Raw genomic sequence first — 18,129 nt, forward strand, 5'->3', positions numbered from 1 at the left:
ATTGATCAGTAGCACGCTTGTCACGCGCAAATGGAAAAATCACGGATTTGCTCGAATCTTTTAAGAATTTCTCGGCGCACAATGATCGGACCTGCTTGAGACTTTCCAAAATAGTTACACATATGTTAAAGATGATTTTGGACTAAACAGAGGTAGAATAAAGGTTTTTTGAAAAAATTGAATCGGAGCCGAATTGTAAAGTTAGCGACAAAAACATGGCGTCACGCGTAACTCGCGTGGGCTTCACTATTCACTGTTTTTCTGTTTTTGCCAGCGTAAGTTTCGTCTATAGCCGTAAAACTTAACAGGTGATGAAAATGGTTCCCTTTTAAGCGAAGTGGCAAACAAAATCCTGACAATTGGGGCTAAATCTTTGTTAAAATCAACAAAAGTGTTCAACATATAATGCATCACGCTTAAAGCTTGGTAGAGACAGATCATTTTCAATTCATTGTGCGAGTCATAATTCCCGAGTGACAGAACAATTTAACCTCAAAATGTAATGCTCATAAGTTGCTTTTCGCTCTCCTTCCGTTTTTTGTGTTTTTATTGAAGCGTTGTCGAGATATGAATTTTTTTCTGCGTTCTAAACAGTTGGCAAGCGGTGTGATCTGCCGCGCGATAATTCTGGTCATTGAATTTCCCAATCGTCTTGTTTACGAAGAGTGCACTGGAGCGTGTAAATGTTAACATACGCAAAATGCTCAAATAACAAGCTAAATTTTGCTACCAAAATTGATCGAATCCGTTGAAAGCCGACGAAAATATTAGCAATAAGTTTTGTTCGAAACATTTGGTCGACAAGTTTGATCCTGAGGAAGGTAAGTGATCGAATTTCGAGAAAAAACAAGCGCGACGCTCTAGTCATTTTGACGGCTTCCTTCGCTTCCAAATCGTCCCAAAGTCTACAGAATCAAGCATTGTTTTCGATTTCCTTATTAGGAAGTAAAATATTGCATTTCGTCAGAAATGAGCGGGAAACCCCCTGAGCACGTGCCGCATGTTTCAAGGACGCAGTCAAGTACACGTAAGTACAAAAGGCTGTGTTGTTCGCAAGCACAAGGCTGTGAAATTGAATGCAAAGATTATGGATTCTGGAGTTTCTAGGATTCAAATGTGGCGAGAACAAAAGAAGAAGGAAAGACAAGAGAAAAGAAGAGCACATTATGAGAAAAACCGAGAGAAAATTATTGAAAAGGTCGTGGAAGCCAGAAAGAAAAGTCGAGAAGCCAAGAGCGGACAACGGCGGAATGTTCCTATCAAAGATGCCACAAAGAAACGTCGGCGCGAACGAAACCAGCAAAAGACAGGTTCAAAAAATAAAGGGAAACTTGAGGAACAGAGAAAGATGGCTAGAGAACGAAGTAAGCGATACCGTCAAAAAAAGAAAGACCAAAATGCACAGGTTCAAGCGGAAGCCACACCGATCGACGTTACTGGTACGCCGTTCCCAAACAGGATGGCCAAGAAACGTGCCATTGGACGAACTAAGAAGAGTCTCCCAGATACACCGGAGAAGAAAGCAGAAATAATGGCAGCTATATCAGAAAGTCCACGTACAAGGAAAGTACTCGAGAAACGCGGACTAATGAAAACACCAGAAGAGGAGAAAGAAGTGAATGCACTGAAAGCGCTTGCTAGCGATCTCACCCAAGGCCTTAAAGCCGTCAAAAATGACAAGTCAAACAAAGGAAGAGCTGCACTTGTCGCGGCAAAATCACTTTCTTTTGGTCAAAATGTTAAAAAGAGTAGAAGCCAGAAGACACTTTCAAAGCTCATAGCCTTGGATAGAAGAAGCATCAAGTCGGGAATTGAAAAACGCGAAATGATCTTAAAAGGTGAAGAGTCAAGCTGGCTTGCAACCAAACGAAAAACCAGGCGGGATGCAGTCACTGAAGAAACCAAAGAGCTTGTTTATGATTATTGGAAAATGGTAGCAAGTAGACCGACAGGAAACAAGAAAGACTTGATTAGAAAACGCGTTGGAGTGAAAACGTGGGTTGAACATCCGAAACACGTGCTTGAAAAAACCCAAACGGAAGCCTACGTAGAGTTTGCGTCAATGCATCCAGAGATAAAGATATCTCAGCGAAAATTTGAAAACCTGAAGCCTTATTTTGTTAGGGGGGCAAGGGAACGAGATAGGCAGACTTGCATGTGTCGTCAGCACGTTGAACTTCAAATTGTCTTCAAAGACTGCATGAAGTTTAGGAAGAGAGTGATTGATGAAAGCAGGGAAGCTAATCAAGCAGCTACAGAAGTGTATAACTCAGTTGGAAATATTATTGCGCAAACACTTTGTCCCAAACCCGAAGATCAAGACTATCATAAATTGAAATGCTTGAAAAGGGAGTGCAAAGACTGTGGAGTTCACAACTTGGTTTTGTTGCCAGAGGAGAAAGGTGTTGGCAATCACGAAGTGAAATGGAAGCGTTATGACTATGTGTCGACTGGAAAACTTACCACTGATGGAAAAGACATGAAGAAAATAGCCCTTGTCGAGAAGTGCACAGGACCAAAGGAACTGTTTGATTATTTTATTCAGCTGTTAGGACAGTTTCCTTACCATTCCTTTCTTGCTAAATGGCAGAGGGAGCAGCTAGATTCTCTTCTTGAAAACCTTCCTCTTGATCAAGCTGTGTGCATCCACGACTATTCCGAGGGTTATGCCTGTCGGTTTCAAGATGAAATCCAGTCCCAATACTTTGACGTAAACAAAGTAAGTCTTCATGTCACAATTCTTTACAGGCATTCAAGTGCTGAGGTGGATGGCATCCAGAGCACAGAAGAGGAACCAGCAATTTGTAAAGAGCATTTGTTTGTGATTTCCGATGACGTCACCCAGGATCATGACTCTGTCCTTCACATCCAGAAGTTAATTTCAAACCATTTAGAAGAATCAAACTGCACTATCAAGAAAATGCATGAATTCACAGATGGATGTGCAGGACAGTACAAGAGCCGACACTGCTATGGTGACCTGTCATGTTCCCTGGCAACTCTTGGATATACAGTCCAGCGAAACTACTTTGCCACCTCCCATGCAAAGGGAGAACAAGATGCAGCTGGCTCCCATGTCAAACAGAAGGCAACCTCAGCAGTTCTCTCCAGGAAAGCCACACTATCAAATGCAAAAGATCTTTGTAACTTTCTGAAAGAGAACTTCTCTGAACCAGCTGCTTCCTCATTTCCTGCTAGGCAGAAGTCAGTGCAGTTAAAGCGGCGCATCTTTTTCTATTTGCCATCTACTGGGGAGCTGAGTGTTGCACGTAACAGGGACGGTGGAAGATTCTGCACTGTCAAAGGCATCCGCCAACTACACTCTGTAAGAACTTGCAGTGAACAGCTAAAAGTCTACACAAGAGAAAGGTCTTGTTACTGCCATGGTTGCATTGTTGAGGATTTTGACAGCTGTGAAAATAAGGAATGGGTGGGCAACTGGAAGGAGATTGTTCTGTCAAGAGAGCCCTCAGGTGTCATGACCAGGACAACTGAAGATGCAAGCACCATTGAACATTCAGTTCAAGTTGCCGACCTGGCAACGAAAGAAAGCACTGTGGCTGTGGCAGCTGAAGATGATAGCCACTATGATTACTACCTCCTTAAAGTTACTAGCAATGGAGTCATTTCCCTTCAAGAAAACTTTGAGGATCCTTATAGTGGAAGCATTTATTCCAAAGGAGAAGCTGTTCTTCTTGGAAATTTCTTTTTAAGGGAGAACATTATTGATCGCACATACAAACTAGATGATAAGGTGGCAGGAGTATTCCCAGGAACTGTGCGGTACATTTGTGGACCACTTGTGTCAAAGCGAAGGAGAGCAAGACCAATTTATCAAGTTCCGTTGGATGAACATGAACAAATTCTGGCATCCCTTTAACTGTTTTTGCTCTTAGTAGCTTCAAATTTACATTTTTTGCCGAAACTTTCCTTAAAATATGGTATTTATGCATTTTTTTAAAAAAAGGGCGTGGTCGCATTGCATCATGGGTAATAGAAAATTAGCTTGAAAGGCGTCCGAATTGATCAAGATGACCTAATTTCAAGATAGGAACTAATTTCCTTCCCTTTCTGACTTATTTCTAACAAAAATAGATTCATTAAAATATTTTTCAATTTTACCCCAATGTTACGCCTTTGTACATCAGAACTGTGCTACTGATCACTATTGTTTCCATTATTACTGTTATTATTATCTGTTATTATTATGATTAGTAGTAGTAGTAGTAGTAGTGGTGGTGGTGGTGGTGGTGGTGTTGGCGGCGGCGGCGGTCGCGGTCGCGGTCGTGGTAGTGGTAGTTAGAACAAGACCTAAGGCCTTAGAAAGCAAAGCCATCCATTATGAATCAGCAATGCATTGTTTATAATTAACCATTATTCATGTGATCTGTGCAATGCAGATTATGTTGGTTACACGGCCGACACCATTTTCAACGCATTGCTAGACTCAAGAATTCAGCAATTGGAAGACGTATCATTACTGTGCACGGTAGAATGCTTAAAGGACGATCTTACAGTCCATACATTGGCGTTGAAGCGTATGAGAATTAGTTTTTCTTCTACTTCCAGTTGCCATCCGTGTGTAAAAAATGTCTCTATTAGCAGAATTGAACGACTGCAAAGCGTGAGTCTGACTTGTTCAGTTGGAGTATGATTGAAAACAGGAATTTACGACCTGTAGTGATACTAGTTGATCAAAACTTTGTAAAATTTTGAGAAATGAAGCAGCCATCGGTTATACATTTTCTTAAAATAAAGACAGTTACCTGGCAAATTGCGCGGCGATAGCGCGCGCACGTGACGCGTACTGTCCAATTGCATTAGCTGATGATTATGACGTGGACACTGTTCAATTTCAAGCTCGACGCGTACACTGTGCTATGAGCGCTCATTAATCAGGCTGGTGATAAACAATCACCTAGAATTTTGTTATTGTTTTCAAATGTGTTGTTATCATAATTATTTGTAAACGAAGATAGCTTCTTCTTTTGTTGAACAAGCTATCGAACTTAGCTTATCATCGCATATTTTCTTTCTTCAAGAAAATTCTTGTGATGAATTACAAGATTGACAGTTATGACATTACTGTAATAATTTCTCGCTTTGCAGGTGTCAAATTGCATCAGCTCACAGACATTCCAGGAAGCATAAAGCTGATGATGAAGCAGACAGATCTAAAACTTTTATGACTGAGGTAACTTTAATAGATCTTTTGACACTTTGCCATTTGGAATTGAGGCATTTTCTCAGTCTATGTGATGTTTTAGTCACTTTTTTTGCTTTGTTTAAATCTTGGACCTAAACTGTATGGCTGTTTCTCAACTTGCAGACAGCTAATGAAGAAGAGGAAGAAGAACGAGCAGAGACATTTGATGTGATAATAACAAAGATTAAAACTGAATCGGAAGGTGATCAGGAAGATAGAGAGGAGGAAACAGGTAAAAACGTCATCACTACTGTAATATTCGTATCTTTGTCGACGTACAGTAGTCCGCCTAAAAGTAAGTTCACAGTCTCGACTCGAGGTTCAAGAATTGATGCTCGAGAATGGATCGATAATCGAGTATCAAGAATCGAGGATCGAGAATCAAGGATCTAGAACCGAGGATCGAGGCGTTCGAAGAGCTTTTCGAGGATATCGATGCGCCTGTTCAGGGAAACGATTTAGCGCTTGACACGAAGCTTCTCTCATGACACCCAGGCCGCTTGATCTTTCTTGATTTACATTCAGCAGGTGTAATCTTTCTGCGCATTTTAGTAAACTTACCATTTTACAGTAAGGCAGGTCATTTCTGATTGACGCGAGTGCGGAATAAATTAAGAACCACTATTGTTCATAGAGTTTTAAATTATTATAGATCAAAGTTATTTATAAATAGAAATTAAGGTAAAATAGATTCTTACATGATAACTTAGTAAAAAAAATGTCAGCATACAGTTCAAACGATAGAATTTAACATCATTGTTACCTGTGAACTACAGGTCATTAGTGTATCTGTAATCTAGTTGAAGAAGGATGAATTTTGAATTAAAAAAAAACAAACAAAAAATCATATCTTATATTTCAAGCGGCAGATGTGCTTATCTTTCTTTGGCAAAGCATGTAAGGAACACATTCAAAAGTCGTCACCAAAACAAAAGCACTTGAGTGGCATGTACAATCATATCACTTATTTACAACTTAGAGCAATATTCAATCGAGTGTCGAAATTAACCCAGACTTGCTTTGCTTTTGTTTTACTACGCTCTGTGATTGGTTCAGAATACTTGCACCTCTCTCTCAACCAATCAGATGTAAAACTAAAGCCAATCACGAATTGGTCGCCCGCGTTTTCCCGCGGTCTAACTGTTTTGTCCTCCCTGTGTCTAAATAGCACGCTGTAATAACACTTTGTTCAACACAGATACACATGCCTTCACGGTAAAAGCATTTCCCACAAGCGGCTCTGTTGAAATAATATCTTGTAAGTAAATCAAGTGAAATAAAGATAGGAATAGATACAAAAGTCCGAATTTTTTAATAATTTTTAGACGATAATGTTTACAAAAACACAGCGGATAACCAAGAAAAAAGCCTCGAGACCTAGGTAATCTACGGCTTCAAATGGTACTTCGCCGAGTACTTTTGTTTGAAAGAGGAATGTGTAAGGAGACGAACTGCTTACTTTTTCTAGTAAGTAAATGATCATTTTGAATCAGTTCTAAGATGCTTCCATGAAACTCCACCACAGTAGTCTCGCATTTGATACAAATTATGTGATTGTTTAAAAAAAAAAGAAAAAAGGTAAATCGGGATTTTCAGAAAAAAAAAAACTCGAGATTTTTAAGAGATAAAAATGAGATTTATAGACGTTTCTTTTTTCGGTAATTGTCCTGGCAGACTTTCAGGCCGTTTTCGGGATTTTTGTATCTAGGCCTAGATGAAGACGTTACTATTGTGCGATGAGATAGAAATTTTATAAGTTTTTACTTGTCATTTGAAAGATAAAGTTCACCAAGTACCAGGGCCTTATCATTTACTGACATCTAACTGCTAAGTAAGCACACTAACTAAGTCAATAATATATATTTTTTCCTCTTACTTTTACTCACAAGCTACACGCACTATAATCAAAATCTAAGGTATATTACTTTTTGCCATTAAATTTTTAGTCAACATAATGGCAAGATGTTTCTCACTTAAACTAATTCAATTTCCAATGAAAGATTTGTAGACTAAAATAACGTCGTGTAACGATTAAATTTAACCTTAATTTAAATAAACTAGTTTGAGTTAGTTTCTTGTCTTGATATTTAAGTGAAGCTTGTGGTAAAGGATTTGACCCATGTAATGTTAATATTTTTATTGTTTCCATAACATGCATTCAGGCGTTCAAACACTCACATCCTTTGGTTTTTACGTTAAAAATATTTTACTATGGCAGTCATTACCCCATCATTTATTTAGACTACACATCTAGTCTGGCCTGAAGAGATGCCTTAGAGATGCTTGCACTCTTAAATAAATCCACCTTGGGTAACATTAAAACTTAACAGCACGAATTGCAAAATGGCGACCAAGAATTATCTCGCCGCCTGTGAAAAAGAAATGTCGAGTAGGATCAAAGAAGTCGCAGCTGTTTTGGCCATCACCTTAGTTGTTCTAACTTATTTTTAAGAGAACTAGTGGCTTTTGTGAAATAATCCTACGGTTTTTCAAATAAGTTTTACTTAAATATTCACATCTGTTTTTTTTCTTTTAACTGACAGACGAAGGTGGAATGATAGACAATAGTACCCAGACCCCTCGTGATGAGAATAGCTCTCGGGACAAAGAAGAAGCGATAGTTGAAGATGAGGAGAATACTGAAGAGAAAAATCCTGGTAAGACATAAAAAAAAAAAACCAGATGAGTTTCCTTTCATTTGAAGACAGTGTTTATTGAATTTCTCCAGATGGGTTTTGCTACCTTTGCAGTAATTAGCCAGTTAGTAAATCGGAGCGAAATAGTGGCGGCAGAGCTAGAAAAATGGGAGACTAGGGGCGAGTCGCGTATAGAAGGGAGTTTGGGTCATAAGTTCTTTACACAACTCGACCCAAGCCTCCCTCGTTTTTCTACTATCGCGCCTTGTCTTACAAACTGAGCGCCTGAGACAGGTTATTCGGTTATGTGAACGTCCCGTATGTAGTTGGCCTATAATTGTGTTTTCACTCTAATGAATGGCTTTGTGTGATTGACAAGAATGCAATTCTTTGTTTTGTGACAGATGAAGGAGGTGGCGAAGGTGAAGAATCAGGAGCTGATGAATATGACGATGATGAGTTTGAGGAAGCCGCAGATAAGAAAAAAGACAACGAGGAAGAAAGTGACTCTAAACATGAAACTGATAAAGAGGACGACAAGGATGATAACGATGACGAGGAATATAATGAAGACTTCGAGTCGGATGGAGAGAAAGAGAATAGCAAGTCCGACAGTGAGGCTGAAGAGGATAAAGATAGCGAAAAGGAAGAAGACGAACCTGAAGATGATATTCAAGATGAAACAGAGGAAAAAGAGGTAACTGACACCGGAAAACAAGAGGAAGACGCGGAAGAGGTTGAGGATGAAACAGATAAAGAAAACAATCATGTGAGTGTTAACAACTAACAGAAGAAAGTTCATACAGAGATCTCCTCGATTATGTGTCGTAAAGCTAAGAACCTCAGTATTCAGACAGGCAATTAACCTGCAGACCAGGCGTTATTTTGACGAGCGAGCGCTCAGTATTTTCTTGGCGAAAATTATGGCCCGTCATCTTTGATTTTAATGGAAGCAGAATGCTGAAGAGAGAAAGAAATTTGTACCAAGGGGGTGAGCGACATTAAAAATATCAGTTAGGATGGGGGTGGGGGTGGAGTAGTGAATATTCGCCCCTTCCAACCCCCTCCACCTAACGTTAGTTCGCCTTGTACTTTGTAGCCCTAGCCCACCAGAAAGATTGTTCACCATGCCCTCTTCAACGAGTACAGTGACACATAATTGTTATTTTTTTCTTTCTTTTCTGGTGGTGAATTTCAGCAATGACTGACTTTGCATAAACTACGAGTCAACAATTTTTGCGTTAGTGGTATTCAATGGAAACCCGAACCAATACACATCTCGATTGACCTTTTTAACGTTTGACTCTTTGTTGTTGTTGTTTTTTTTTATGTCAGGATGCTGGACGCCCAGCGAGTGCCACAGACTCGGAAGGAAGACAAAGCAAGAATGTCTCGTTTGATGAGGATATCACTGTCATTGAAGATGACCAAGATGGAGAGAAAGGCGGGGAAGATGAAGAGGTATGGCAGTCAAACGACTCGCCCGTCATGCGCTAAGCCAAGTGCGAGGTCCTCCTCAAATTTCCTTTGCTGTCCTAATCGATTTTTTCAACGTTAAATGAGGATTACTTCAAAAATAGTCATATAACGTATCATTTTGCCAAGCGTGATCCAGTTAAAACAACTTGTGAAAAGATCGTAAGACTTACTATATAAAGCCGATTTTATGCTACGCAAGCGATATTTTCCGAAAGGAAGTGTGTAGGGGTTAGCCCCTCCCCTCCCAAAAAAGTGCGTTGTGTGGGAGGGGGGAACTTTTTCCTTCTTCCTCTTCCCCTACCCCTACCCTCTGCTCTATCCACTCCATTGCCTTTACCCTGTAGTTTGAGACATATGGCCAAATCCAAGGAGATGGACAGGTTGCAATTCTAGGCCAGGAACGTTTGAAAAGAAATGGTCACAGAGATGTAGAGGAACAGCCGGTGATCAATGATGTTCTCGATAATCTTGATAAGTAACACGTTGTTCACTTCTGTAGACTCCAGACGAAGTACCAGACGAAGTACCAGACGAAGAAGAAATGCCAAACGAGCAGAAACCCGGTGCAAATACTCCTGAGCCGGTTGACGAGGAGGCGGAAGACGTCCCTGAATCTCCGGAACAGGAACGGGAGGACGGAGGCACTAAACCTGCCAAGGAGGAGCATAAAGAGGATGACCGTCAGGACCGGAATGATACCATAAAATCTCCAGAGCTCAGTGGCAGCAGCAGCAGCAGCAGCAGCAGCGACAGCAGCGACAGCAGTGACAGCAGCAACAGCGAGGATGAAGGGGAACGAGGTAGGATAGTCAGAGATGTTTGATATCACACTGTCTGCTCCGACGAAGGGCTAACGCTGAAACGTCAGCTTTTGTAATCGTTACGGTGGCCAATTTACCATTTCAACTTTGTTGATATATCCAAATTATGTCTGCCAGTAAGACATGAACACCTTAATTGTTAAGCGAATTGTAATCTTATTTTAAGCAAAGATCCTGGAGTTTTAAAATGCGTCACACATGCATAGGATGCCAAACTCGACACTATTTAGAGACGTAAAGTAATAAAAAAAGTTGCCAAGAGTAAACTTGCACTCAAACGTAAATCTCACTTTAAGTTTAGACTAAAAGCGTTAAGTAACAAAAACAGTTCTATCTTGCTGCACAACTGTCAAAGGTAGGTCGCCAAATTGGCGACTTTCGAGGTAGGTTTGCTCGCTTAATTTGTTTTCTACTCGCCGTGGCCAGCAAAGCAGTCGCATTTCAGAGCACTGCCAGCATTTTTTTGTTGTGGTTGTTGTTGTTGTTGTTTTTATTTTTTTTCCGAAATTGGTCACTGTCAACTCTCTGTTTCTTGCTTATCAGCAGAGCGCAAGTCAACAGAGGAAAGGAAAGTGACGTCAGAATCTGATCAAGATCCCGGTAGTGATCCAGACTTAGTCTCCTCCGGACAGTTACCGGATCAGGCTTTGAAGGCAGTTGGCGTGCAGCCTGGTGCCAAGCACGAGGGTTCAGTCAGTGCTCTGCTGGAAGGGAAAGAGGATGTTGACATCGCTGGCGTCGAACTTACCAAAGAACAGGTACAAAAAGGAACGATTGAAGGAGTTTGAAATTTTTGACACTCAAAGCAGTAAACTCACCTTTGATTCTGTAATTGTTCTTTTTGATTCTCACAGGTTGAAGAGGTTGCAAGCATCATAGACTCGCGCGAAGAGCTTGGATCAATCATTCTCAGAAATGCTTCGTTAGATGACGATATGCTAGGAATACTGGCTCCTTCTCTAAAGAACAGGCTTGATTTAAAGGTGCGGTTGTTAATTTATTACCTAAGGCAGTGAGTTATGTCGTCATAGAGATGTACAAGAACAGCCGGTGATCAATGATGTTCTCGATAATCTTGATAAGTAGCACCGATATTAACTGTTATGCTTGCTTGTTTGTTTTTTAGATGCTGAACTTAAGTGTGAATGCTTTCGGACCCGAAGGTGCAAAACACCTGGCTGAAGTAATCAGAGAGAACAATTCAATCAAGATGCTGCTGTAAGTAACTACTGATTTTTAAGTCTGTTTGTTTGTATGTTTGTATCATTTGATCAAAAGTTTATCAAAATTTTCTGGTAGCGTAGCGTCGGCAAAGCGAAGATATGTCAAATTCGAATCCCTCACACTGCAGCGGGAAAATCGACCAATATCGAATTTGTTGTTCTTTTTCAGGTTACATGGAAATAAGTTAAACGATGAAGGAGTTGGAATACTAGTTAACGCTATTTTAGAAACCACAGGCACGGCAATAATGAACCTGGACTTGGGAGGCTGTGGCATCACGCAAGATGGCGCCAAACATATCGCCAAACTGATCGAGCATAACCAGACGGTCTCCATACTTACGATCAGCGGTAACAGCATTGACTTAGAGGGTTGGAAGAGAATTAGCAAGGCCTTGACCACAAATAGCACTGTGGAAACAATTTCTCTTGACTTCAATGATTTAGGTGACGAGGAAGCTATTGCCCTAGCTGAAGGCATACACGGATGTTCAAGCCTTAGCTATATTGACATGGAGGGGAACAAAATCGGTGACGAAGGAGCGCTAAAGATGTTTGAAGCAGTGAAAGCCAATAAGTCAGTTGTCGACCTTACACTCCTGCCAATGAATCAGATATCAAAAGAACTATCTGATGAAATTAAGCAGTTCCTGACGGAAAGAGAAAACGATCGTAAGAATAATACACGTCGGGAGGAAGATAGTTATGAACAAGAACATGGAGAGAGTGCAAGTGAACGTGAAGGCGAGGAAGACAAAACAGAAAGCCAGGAAGACAAACGAGATGGCGAGGAAGACAAACAAGATGGCGAAGAAGACAAACAAGATGACGCAAAAGACGAACAAGATGGCGAGGAAGAAGAACAAGATGGCGAGGAGGTGCACGCTGAGACGGGTGAAGTACAAGCGGAACAAGGAGAAGGAGAGAACAATAATGAAGGACAGCAACAACCTGGTGGGGATCAACTGAAAGAAAGTGATCATCCTGCCCCTGAAAAGGAAGGCGAAGGGGATCTTGAGGAGCGAGAGCCTGCTGCTCCTGAGGCTGATCAACCGTCGGGTGAACTTCCTGCTGAAGAACAAGGTACAACGAAGGATAACGATGATGAGCAACAGAATGAGCCTGTAGAAAGTTCTGAGAAGGAAACGTCCCGGGAGGATCCCCCTGAACAGGAACCGCCTGAAAGAGGACAACCTGAGGGAGAGAAAGACGATACTACCCCTCAGGATTCAGGAGAATCACTCAATCAGAGTACGAATGACGAGGACACGCGTAAGGCAGACTCATCAACAGAACGAGATGCTAAAGATCAGGAAGAATCGGGGAAAGACAACGAAGAAGATAAAGAACCAACAGTAGATTCTGTGTGATGTCTTCCTCCTACTTTGAATTGAGAGGAAAATTAATCTGATGTCGCCGTGCAATCCGCGTCCATCCCCTCCATCCTAAACCATCCGTGTTCTGTTTTGACTTTTTCTTGTCTTTGCGGTGTCTGTCTACCTTCGCCTATTTTTATTTCAAAGGCTTCACTGCCATGTTCATCATTTTCAATGGTCGAACAAAACAACCCGAAAGAACGTATTGTAGCTCTATTTTCTTACAGTTTTATTATAAATGAATTAGCTGTAATGCGAGTAGAGTAGGTTTAGACAGGGCCATTGTTTAAGTTTTATTTACTTTTGAGAGTTTATCCCCTTTTCTCTTCCCTCCGTTACATACCATTAATGATCATTAATGAGTCACAATTGATCAATTTAAGACTGTCGTATGACGAACCATAGGACAGTTACAAGATTGAATTCTCTCCCCCCCCCCCCCCTTCCCTCGCGTTTGGACAGAAATTCCGCCGTTAAATGCGGAACTGCTCTTTTTACCAACCCCCCGCCACCCTTCTTTTTATGTGCTGAAAAGAATTTCGTTAGCGTTACGGTGTTATTTTTTTTTCTATACAATACCGAGTGATAATGTAAATGTTTTAGGGAAGACCGTGTTATTTTTCCTCAGTGATTAGTGACAAAGTTTTAAGAAAAGTAAAGGATCAAAGGACAGCTAGTGTCAGACAGTTGGCTCAACAGCCCGTATACGAAAATGGGAAATCTGTCAAAATTGTACATAAAACATTTCATGTGACTTTATCTGACCATATGAGAATACACAATTGTTATATCGTGAATCACCCAGAAATACTTCACGCCAATAACACACCGATTAACTCCAATTTGGACTCTGCGCTCGGAGAGAGTTTTTCACTATACCAGCGATTTTCGAATGCGACAGATGTAAAAATAGAAAATTCTTAAATTTCGTTGTAAATATTATTTGAGAAAACAAAAAGTTGAATGGGCACCTTAGCTCTCAAATAAAGCAGTTTGTTTTTACAACTGTGCCTCGCCAATTTATTTAACTTAACAAATGAGAGGAGCATAGATTACTGCGATTTTTTTGTTTGTTTGCTTTTCTTGTTTTATATTTGGTTTAGAACGCCCTCTTACATTAAGCCTTTCTTTAAGGTGAAGGTTCAGAGCCATGCCCTCCAGATGGCTTAAATTGGCCGTTTTCAGAGACAAGAACCACAGTGCACAAAATTACAGAGAAAGCACAGTATTACATGTAATATCCATTGAAGTACTCGACAATTACTGCGGTAAAATAAGATATCAAACACTTTTACCAACAGCGAGGGAATAATTATTCTGGTATGTACCAACGGACAATAACCAACGGAATAACCGACGGACCCGACAGTTATTTTATTTCTTACAACAAGCCGCCACGCGATGCCAACTAACGGCAAGTATGTCTCATTTTCCTTCGGAGTAGACCTAGTTGTTTTTTTTTTTTGTTTGTCTTTTTTTTCAGCTGCACGGATGTTATTTCTTCAATTACGTTCTTATTTTATTACATTTTTCTCCACTTAAAAACAATACATTCTTTTTTGTCTCATGCTCACTGCAAAAAACGACAAACACTTTTTCTCTTTTCCATTGATGACAGCACAATTTTATCATCTTTAGTAACCGCTTCTGTGATGTTAGAAATTGGGACAATCACAATCTAAGCAAATGACTTGTTAGGCCCAAGTTTCTCTGATAGCAGGTGAATTCTATAGAATTTTTTTTAATATTAGTGATCATTACAAGAAAAGAACATGGATATGTTTAAAAAAAAAGGAAAAAACTTTAATGACAGAGCGTTATTTTCCTAATAAAAGAGTATTGTACAGCAAGATAAATGCAGAAATGAGACTGGGAAAATGTGAATAGAATTATATTCATTTCCACGTGTGTCACTAAGCAGAGGGAACTGCAACTCCACTGAAAATATCTGGTTAGGCAGATTTTTCTTGTAAGGATGTTGAAACCATGTCATCTTGCATCAAAAACCACCACTTTAAGAAGCAATTTGTTAAGGAGACAACTACGTTGTGAACAATCATTTTTCCTTTCCAAGTCAAATTGCCACAAATATATAGATTTTATCACACAGTTTCTTTCCTTAAACCTTTGATCCTTCAAAACATAAACGTATTTTAATTCTACTGAGAGCAGAATAGGGCAGACCCAGGTGACTAATGTGTTGATCAATTGAAAGCTTGAACATCCCCCCCCCTCCTCACCCCCCTTTACCCTGGGCATTTGATCATTTGAAGATTGGTTTGTTAAAATTCCGGTTCCCCGAGGCAAAAATTCGGTTCAAATGCCCCACCATTGATCACATTGATCAAGCTTTAAAGCCTAGACCTTGTGGCCCTTTTTCTTCTGAGCCATTTGCTCCCAAAAGTGAACTATTTACCTGAAACACCTTCATAATTAAAGATATAACACTTGTACTCCCCTGGAAAGACTTCACCTTTCCAGTTCAAATTCCCCACCCTCACCCCCCAGGCACAAATTACAATCAAATGCCCATGGGTTGCCTGGAGAAAGGAAAAGAAGGGGAGGGCAAGTAACTTCTTTCTACAATATCCATACATCATCTAGCAAACAGATTATGATAAATCCTTAAACCTATCAGGTGGCTGAATGCTACCTTGATTTTAAACCAAATTCTCATAACTAATTCAAGAGGAAATACAGAGCAACTAGAAGGGAGAATTGACAATCATGTATTAGAAATAAATTGGTTAATAGCTTGTCACTCAGACACAACCATTCATGTGTTATTATTTGGAATCCTTTTCCTTTTGTCAACTGATGTTTTGCTCACATAATTCCATTTGATACATGACAATTGTCTTGACTTTAGCATAGCACCTGGTTGGCAAAAGGATACTTCTCTTTGTCCTTTTCTTGTACATGATCCTGTATCCACATTCCCGACAACGAATAGGGTCCCTTGATTTGATCTCATTTTCTGTGTGACACTCTGAATGTAAGAACGAATAGATAATTGTAAAGAGTGAGTTACCTTAAAAAATGTTCTCTATTCTCTTTAACAACCACTTGCATGTACTGGATGAGTGTTAAACTTCAACATATAAACTACTGCAAATCCACTTACACAACAAACTCCATAACATGTTATAACATAGTGAACATAATGCTCATCATGATTGGTCATTTCAGTTTTCAAGTGGATGCTGTATCAGGTTTTATTAAAAACTGGATCATTGGATAATGCAATTCAAGACTTTTTATTGGCTTAGCCATTATGGTATATGAACCAATATACCATAATTTACAAATATGGTAAGCGTACGTGTCAGCTTAAAATCAAAAGGGAGCTAAAAAATCCGGTTTCTTCTTAGAAAATAATAATTTCTCAAGGGCGTTTTTAATAAAACAATTATTCCACTCCCGCTTGTTGGATATGAGTTGGCTATCTATCATCTCATATCCAACGTGTGTTTGTGGAATAATTGTTAAATAGAACCTGCATGTAACTAATAATATTTTAACTAGTTATGTCATCAAACAACATTCCTCAGTACAGCCCTTGTGCTCTGTTATTAGGAAGAAATACAGCACATTTTTCTAGGCTTTATAACATGATAAAGCTACTGTGGATGCTGGGAGAACACTCTGAGAACACTCAGAGAAAATGTGTTGTATTTATTAATTTAATAATAATAAATTCTTCCTAATAACAAAACACAAGGGCCATACTGAGGAATCTTAGCCTGAGGTACAAAATACATGATGATTTTCAAGAGTGTAACCATTGGATTAGCCTACGTGCAACCCCACTGATTCTTTGCTAAGTGGGTCTGCGTAATATCGAACAAAAGCATGTAGAAAGACCCCCCGCAACTAGTTTGAAAATATACAATCGTTGCCGATTGGCTACCTTATAAAACGGCCTCTCATTGGTTCATCCCAGTCTCTCTCTACGGGATCGATGTTTTGATTTCACACGCGAGTTTGAAAGGTCGAAAAAATTTAATATTTTTGCCCAGATATTTTGAGTTTTTATCGCTATATAAAGTACAGATGGAACTCAAACAGCATGCAATCTTTGTGTGAACTTGATCAAAAAGGACAGATGACCAACAGCTCACCGACAGTTCACCGACAGTCGGCTGACAGATATTTTGGGGAGCTGTTTTTCAATTTTACCATTTGGGTAAAATTGGATAAATCGATGAAAAATGGTAAACTGACAGACTACCAAGAGAAAACCATCAAGTGACCGAGAGTTTACCAACTGTCAGCAAACAGTCGGCCGACAGCTTTTCGTGTCGATTGGGAAAACTGACGGCCGACTGTTGGGCGACTGTCAGCCAACTGTCGGCCGAATGTCAGCCGTCTGTTGGTCATTCGTCAGCTGACTGTCGGCCAACTGTTGGTCGACTGTCAGCCAACAGTCAGCGGACGGATATTTTGGGGAGCTGTTCTTCAATTTTGCCTCGGATTCTGCACTCCGAGCGCGGAATTCGAAGGTCTGAGGTGCGACTCCTAACAGGGACTCAGAAGTTTTTCTTTGTCCCACACTCGTGACCAGACAAAAAGCATCTTTCTCTATTTCTTCACCGAGCCCAAAATTTACCATCTTTCTCCTTCGATTTAGTAAATAATTGTTGATCAGTGATCATTATTTCGTGTTGTGCTACTCATTAACCTGCCAAAAACCAAGAAGTTATTTTCATCAAGGTGATTCTCCTCTCTTGATTTCTTTCAAATTATTTCCTGTTTAAGAAAGATGGTTCTTCATTACACCCTCAAACTTAAGAGTCTGAACTACACGCTTAGGAAGGAAGACACCTCGTGCTGTACAATGTTCCATTAAGATAACCAACCTCCGCAGATATAAATCATGGCTTGTTTGGTGGCTCCTTGACTCTGTGTTTGTTGATTTGCTTCCATGTCAGTGAGCTTTCGATGTGGTCATCAAAACCGATAAACAGGATCAAAAATTAACTGTAAATTCAATCTTACAAGAAAGTCAAAACGGCTGTGGACGTCTTCGCAGCAATTTGCTACTTCATGTATGATAACATCTATGCCCTTTGGGGATAAAACTGCTGACCAAATGTATTGAGTTTCATTCCCAGTCCTTTCTCGTTGAAAAATTTAAGGCCTCTCCCAAAGGGCTAGTCTCCCTCGCAGCCGTTTTTTTGGGGTGTCACGCAACGCTCCCCTAAAATACATTGTTGTGTCTTGGATCTTAGTCAATGATCAGAGGCAGGGTTTCATAAATTCCAACAGTTCAAAAAGGTCCAACAAAGAGAGATGCACAGAAAGGTCAGACCTAAGAAGTATGTGAACTCACAAGAGGAGGCAACTGTAATCATTTTAATCTTTTCGCACCCAATATCTCATCACTAA

The 18,129-nt window shown here is 40.1% G+C and overlaps 3 protein-coding genes across 6 annotated transcripts in view; 2 read left to right on the forward strand and 1 right to left on the reverse strand.

The window, feature by feature from the left end:
• Positions 1–13,746, forward strand: part of LOC111343354 (uncharacterized) — a 28,894-nt gene extending 15,148 nt beyond the window's left edge. For 2 of the 4 annotated variants that reach the window (XM_022950518.2, XM_022950520.2), the window contains 10 exons: positions 5,110–5,194; positions 5,330–5,438; positions 7,750–7,863; positions 8,247–8,611; positions 9,178–9,303; positions 9,821–10,121; positions 10,686–10,900; positions 10,997–11,125; positions 11,269–11,360; positions 11,535–13,746. In XM_022950518.2, coding sequence (XP_022806253.1) covers positions 5,110–5,194; positions 5,330–5,438; positions 7,750–7,863; positions 8,247–8,611; positions 9,178–9,303; positions 9,821–10,121; positions 10,686–10,900; positions 10,997–11,125; positions 11,269–11,360; positions 11,535–12,735 — 2,737 coding nt within the window. In that variant the 3' untranslated portion in view covers positions 12,736–13,746. The remainder of the gene's footprint in view (positions 1–5,109; positions 5,195–5,329; positions 5,439–7,749; positions 7,864–8,246; positions 8,612–9,177; positions 9,304–9,820; positions 10,122–10,685; positions 10,901–10,996; positions 11,126–11,268; positions 11,361–11,534) is intronic. The other 2 variants (XM_022950519.2, XM_088751119.1) reach the window with 1 other exon arrangement.
• On the forward strand, positions 4–4,121 carry LOC111343355 (uncharacterized). The gene has a single exon (XM_022950521.2). It carries the CDS (start codon positions 1,001–1,003, stop codon positions 3,878–3,880), a length of 2,880 nt encoding a protein of 959 aa, XP_022806256.1. The 5' UTR covers positions 4–1,000; the 3' UTR covers positions 3,881–4,121.
• Positions 13,747–14,522: 776 nt separating the features above from the next.
• Positions 14,523–17,792, reverse strand: LOC111343356 (DNA-directed RNA polymerases I, II, and III subunit RPABC4-like). The gene is made up of 3 exons (XM_088751263.1): positions 17,601–17,792; positions 15,638–15,730; positions 14,523–14,753 (listed from the first exon to the last, which is right to left on the reverse strand). The coding sequence occupies exons 1-3, from the start codon at positions 17,665–17,667 to the stop codon at positions 14,731–14,733; spliced, it is 183 nt and encodes a 60-aa protein (XP_088607389.1). The 5' UTR covers positions 17,668–17,792; the 3' UTR covers positions 14,523–14,730.
• Between the last annotated feature and the right edge of the window lie 337 nt (positions 17,793–18,129).

Source organism: Stylophora pistillata, chromosome 2 (genome assembly GCF_964205215.1).
Source record: "Stylophora pistillata chromosome 2, jaStyPist1.2, whole genome shotgun sequence".
NCBI lineage: Eukaryota > Metazoa > Cnidaria > Anthozoa > Scleractinia > Pocilloporidae > Stylophora > Stylophora pistillata.